General features: G+C 49.0%; 1 protein-coding gene across 1 annotated transcript in view; it reads right to left on the bottom strand.

Annotated features, from left to right (window-relative positions):
- Nucleotides 1-3,080: 3,080 nt before the first annotated feature.
- Nucleotides 3,081-6,000, bottom strand: part of C19H16orf78 (chromosome 19 C16orf78 homolog) — a 44,901-nt gene continuing 41,981 nt past the window's right edge. The window contains exons 8-9 of the mRNA XM_030833074.2: nucleotides 5,505-5,762; nucleotides 3,081-3,228 (exon numbers count right to left, since the gene is read on the bottom strand). Coding sequence (XP_030688934.2) covers nucleotides 3,081-3,228; nucleotides 5,505-5,762 — 406 coding nt within the window. The remainder of the gene's footprint in view (nucleotides 3,229-5,504; nucleotides 5,763-6,000) is intronic.

Genomic DNA, 6,000 nt, shown 5'->3' with positions numbered 1-6,000 from the left:
GAAGTTTTGTCCTTCAAGAAGCTTTTCTCAAAAATGTTGGGGTTAGCAGATGCAAACTATTATATATAGAGTGGGTAAACAACAAGGTCCTACTGTATAGCACAGGGAACTATATTCAATATCCTGTGATTAACCATAATGGAGAAGAATATAGAAAAGAAAGTATATACATGTATACATATATATCACTTTGCTGAATCATTTTGCTGTACAGCAGAAATTAACATAACATTGTGAGTCAACTATACTTCAATTGAAAAAGAAAAGAAGATTTTCTGTCTCCCCACTCCCAGCGCATGGTGCGGTCCTCCCCCATGTCTCCCAGCGCATGGTGCGGTCCTCCCCCAGGTCTCCCAGGTGCTTCACATGCTCTCTGCACTTCACTGATTTTACTGTTTACTCCTCTGTCTTCAGGACCGTATGGCCCAAGCCAGCAGGACCAGGCTTTCTTAACTACTGAGTCCCTGGCCCAGCCACAGGGCCTGGTGGGGCTCAGTAAATATGTGATATGATCAGAAGCAGAGGTGAGCTGAAGATCTGCTCTTTCCCCAATCCAAACTTGTGAAGGTCAGAGAGAATGTGGGCCGTGATGGATTTAAGGAACTGGGTGGTGCAGTGGAGATAACTACTGGAGTGTTAGAATCGCAAACGTCCTGCTCTGCATCACCTGACCACTCCACCTGGCGAGGAGAGCTCCAGATTGGAGGTTGGAAAGGTGGCACCCCTCCTGGCTCCTCTGTGACGTCAGCAGGGCTGGGCTTCCTTCTCCCTGAGCACCTCCCTGCCTCTGGGTCTCCTAGTGAGTTGTGGAGAAAAAGCTGATGTAAAACTCCAGCCCGGCAGAAAAGGACCCAGCGGTCTTGATGAACCGTAAGGGGACTGCAGCAAGCCTGCCATTCAGTATAATTGGTGGGGGGAGAGCAAACGAATGAATGAATGGAATTGATAGTCACCTTGGAGTCAATCCTTCTTACCAGGAAGAACTCAGTCTTTGGCACCTTATTAGAAAACTGGGCTAGATCCAGCCTTGATCAATGCATTTTAAGAAGGGTGTGGAAAGGACACTGGAGAAATAATCAAGTGGAATTATGTGACAGAAAACTGAAAAAACGAGTATGAAGTTGGAAAGGCCAAATGGTCATTGTCGTATCACACAGCGGCTCTCGGTGATGTATCTGACGTTTAACTTCTCAGGGCCATTTCATCTGTGCATTTTTTCCTCAGTACACATCCTCCCTGAATATGAATATTTATTAGACAAAGGAGACTGACTTCTCCTCCCTTTCCACTGTGGCTCAAAGGAGAGAACATGGGCTCAAACGGCAGCAAGAGAGAGGCAGATTAGATAGGCAGAAGGACTTCCTGGAGGTGAGAACACTCAGTGCAGGAAAGACTCAGTGCAGTGACTCATGCAGACCACTGAGTCAGTGGGACGAAGTGAATGTCTCTGAAGATGGTTTTAGGTTTTGATTTTGAATGTGACAATACCGACAAAGTGCCTGACACTTGGTGATGCTCAGGAAATACCTTTCTTTCCCCTTTTAGAAGAGCTGGTTCTCCCCAAGAACAGGTATTTGCTGGAGAAAGGGACTATCATCTAATTGTTCACAGCTGGTTTCTTGAGATTCTAGCTGTGGGCTCTGTCCAAACATCGCTGGGGTGCCGTGCTCCGGGCACACGTCTCTGAGCTGCCCACAACCGTAAGGGGCTCTGCTTTCCCTTAGTGGTGACTTGAGTGGGTGCATGGGGGGATTGGAAACCTCCACACTTTTACTCTGACTCCCAAGGGCAGTGACTCTCAGTGGAGAGAGCCACTCACCTCAGAGGGGTCACTTTGGAGCCTCGAGATGGGGCATGGAGATTTAAAAAGCATATGGGGTGGGGGGCAGTGGAATCCCTGCCCTTTTCATATATGGAGGCAGAAAGTAAAACCTGGTTAGCGGGGCCCCACTGGACCAGTGGCTACACCTCATCCCCTGGGGGTGTTCACTAGCCCTGGAGGGCTCAGGGGCCATTTAATTTTTGGACTTACCACGAAGGGCACGGGTTTGGAATCAGCAGCTTTTCAACAGGGTTTGACTCAACATCGATAGGCCCAGCTTTAAGGGCCCCTCCTGGGGAAGCCGGGCTGGGAAATCTGCCCTCGTTCACCGTAGAAACTAGGGAAACAGCTCACACATTTATCGAGCTCTTGTGTGTCAATGTCTGTGCTTCATGCTTCACATGGAAGCTCTCGTTTCCTCTTCTCAGCATCCCTGCTCAGCAGGTTCCATCATTAGCCCCATTTTACAGATGAGGAAACAAAGGCACAGAGAAGGGTGGTAACTTGCCAAAGTCACACAGCTAGTAAGTGGGGCAGTTGGCATTTGAACTTACTTGAATGCTTACAGGGACCTCCATTGGCCGTTGCTGCATGAGAGGAAGGCAGCATCTCCGAACCGTCGAGCAGGATTTGCCAGGAGCTCCGTCAGGCAAGAACGGGAGACTAAGGTGAGGACACTCTTCCCATCCCAGCCCTGCCGCTTCTCGCCTGTGTGACTCTGAGCCAGTTCCTTGCCCTCTGTGACTTCTCTGAGTAATCCTTGTTTACCTGGGTTGACAGAATCCTCTCCCTCCTGCTCTCCCGATCAGCTTCCCACCCTACACACACGAGGGCCAGCTCCCCGCAGAGCCGTGTCCGCCACAGGAGGTAGTGGGGATGGCTGGGCAAGACCTGGGGTGTATGTGTCCGCAGCAGCCCCCCAATACTTTGTCCCTCCTGAAATCCCTCTGGAGGCTCTGGGCTCCCATTCTCACTTCTTCTAAGACTTCCTTTCTAAGAAGGCTTTTCCAAGGAGTGTTCTTTGGGGGGTGGGGAGGAAATCTATAGTTTCTCCTGCGTTGGTTCTGACTTGGATGACGAGGACAAAACACTACGTCAGTGCAATGATCCAAGCAGTCTAACCTTGTTTCCTGATCGCTACTGTCGAAAGGGGACGCCCCAGGTCTGAAGAGCCAGGTGTGGTGTGCCAGAGGGTGGCGTCTGATGGCCGAGGGTCCAACAGCGGAGGGGGCTTGAGGTGGCCAGGGAGAGGAGCTGTTTAGAGGGCTACACTGATGTTTTGGTTGAACACCTTTTCAGCATCTCTCTCTTCTTCCACCACGTGGGGGTGGATGTCCACGTTCATTCCTGCATCCTTGCACAGCTTGAGCAAAGTTCGAATGCTGTTCTTGGACAACCTCAGGTATCTGTGCGAGACAAGGCCAAAGAGGTCAGCTGAGGGTGGAGTCACTGCAGGCGCAAACTTCATTGAAAAGAGCTTAGAGTTAAAGAGCGACAGTGTGGGACCTCTGTAAGGGACTGGCCCTCCAGACATTTCTGGAGCTGACAGAGGTCTCATAAAAGACTGGGACACCCCACAGACTTGGTGGGTGTTTTTATTGGTATAACTCTTTTGGAAATCAATTTGGCAACATATATGCCAAACACCTCCTGCCCCACTCCCCAAAAAACCAGCTTTATTATTTTTGACTCAGTAATTCCACTCAGGTCCTCAACTTATCCCAAGAAGAGAATTCAATGGAAGGAAAAGCTACATAAACAAAAGTGTTTATTTTGGGGTTATCAACAATAGGAAAATAGGAAATTCCATCAATAGAGGAATGGTCAAGCAAAAAATGGAATATCCATTTCAAGGACTCTTCTGCTAGTGTTAAAATGTCGTTAGGAAGAAGAAAATGCAATATGGCTGTGACGTTATTGCCAAATAGGGAGAAAACACCAGGATGCAAATTGTTAGGTGTTTTCTCTCATCATTGCCATGTGTGTATAATCTGAGTGAGGCCAAGGACTGGGGGAAATCCAGGACAGTGGAAATAAAGGCTGAGAAAACTGTAGGAATAGAGGTGAGTATTTTTAATAGTATTCAAACAATTACAATTTTCAATTAAAAAATTAAAATTAAAACACTGATTTAAAATATTAGCTAAAGCCCCACCGTTCTGACTTGTACTGAAGAATAGGACTGATGCCATCTATGTGATTTAGACAGTATCTCTGCCATTATATCCCTTATTCCACCATCAACTTTGACCTTGCTCCCAGCTTTAGTATAAGGAGGGAGGCCTCCGATTCAGGCTGCATTCCGGTTGGTTAATTTGCTACAGATGGTGGGGGAGGAGCTGCATATTGATGGAACCTGGCTTCTCTATCCATTGGGAATGGTCTCCCTACTCTTTCCTTTTTTTCTTCTTTCTTTTTTTTTTTTGGCCATACCTGTGGCCCGCAGGATCTTAGTTCCCCAGCCAGGGGTTGAACCCAGGCCCTTGGCAGCGGAAGCCTGAAATCCTAACCAGTAGGCCACCAGGGAACTTCCCTTCTCTTTGAAGATCTGCCCGGAGCTTCCCTGTTCTTACAGGCAGCTCAGACCTCACTCACCAGCCCCTATACCTGTACTACCTTTCCCCGACACGGCTCAGGTCAGCCCCACCCTGCCCTGACCAGCCCAGCCCCAGGGGACAATTTCACACATATCTAGCTGTGGACGCTCACTATGATGGCAAAGGACAATTTCATCCTTTTCTTGGGTGTTTTTCTAATGGCTTGTTAATTGCCATCTCTCCAAATATGCTCTCCCCCTACCCTGTCCAAGTCTCTTTTGTCCCCACCATGGAGCCCAGGTAGGCTGTCTTTGGCCAGAGTCAATTAAAACCACTTGATCAATTTGAAACCCATAGCCAAAGTCATCCAGCTGTGGAGGTGGCATGAGCCAGAACCCCCTCTAGTGGAGGAGACTGCCTGTCCATCTTTCAGCCAGTTAGTCAGCCAGCAGAGAAGGACTGTGTGATGGGGCCCTCGGACGCCAGGCATCTGAGGCCGTCTGAAACCTACAGGCGAGTTCACTGCTGTGAACTCTACAAGGCTGACCACCTTAGTCTCTTGTCCTATTTCCTCCTTTGCCAGTTTCTGAGTGTTGTCAGTTACATCTTTACAGTAAAGGATAACATTGGGCTGGGGAGGGATGCTTGGATTTGGGGGCAGAAACCAAGCTGTTTGGTGTTGCTGAAAGAAAAATGAAAACGTACAGCAGGTAGCCCTGGGAATGGCGGCTACAGTCACCAGCAATTCAACACCATTAGTGTAAAGGAACTTGGGGGAGTTTCCTGTTAAAAACAAGGCCACAAACAACTCATTCTTTCCTTTGTGAATAATATTCATGGCTTCTTTTGTGAAACAAAGAGAAATTTTAGAAAGGTTGTGTATGTGTCCAAAGGCGTGGCGTCAAAATGGCAGCACCGAAATGTCGTGTCCATTCAGGAGACGATCCTCTAGCGAGTGAGGCTGCTCAGAAACCCAACAGCTTCAGCCCTGGAGCAGCCCTCTGGGACTCAAAGACAGAGCCCGGACATGCTGCAGCCACCCTCCCTTGCTCTGGGCTCAGCCCAGGTGCATGAACCACAGACAGTCGTGAGCAAAGCCTGGTCTTGCAGAATGTGCCCAGCCCCACCTGCACAGGGCTGCTCACCGGCAGCTCAGCACCTCCTCCGGCTTCAGCATCCTCACCAGCTCCATCTTGGGCTCACTGCCCTTCTCCATGAGGCTCTTCAGCTTACGCTCGTAGGAGGCGTCGGGCGTCTTGCCAACCCAATCTCGCAAGAGGGTTGACTTCCGTGGGACAAAGATAGCATCCTGTAACATGGGTTCTATGATGCTTTGTTGATGGTATGGCGTTGAGAGCTGAGTGGACTCTTGGGTGATTTCATCCTTGATGTCTAAGTCTGAAATTGGACAGATGTCACCAGGGAGTTAGATCCTGGTAGGGGTGAGCAGTAGGGTGGACAGGAAGGGGATGAGACCTGGAAGGCTGCAAGGGCTTCAAACATTAGAGATATGAGGTCTTTTCAAGGCTTTGGCAGGTTCTCCTTCTTAGCATTTGTTTAATCCCCATTCATCTTTTTCTCCCTCCTTTCCCCTCATCTCACAACTCATTCCCTTTCTCTCCTTTCATTCACTTCCTTCTC

Source organism: Globicephala melas, chromosome 19 (assembly GCF_963455315.2).
Source record: "Globicephala melas chromosome 19, mGloMel1.2, whole genome shotgun sequence".
NCBI lineage: Eukaryota > Metazoa > Chordata > Mammalia > Artiodactyla > Delphinidae > Globicephala > Globicephala melas.
This window is presented reverse-complemented; position numbering and strand designations above follow the sequence as displayed.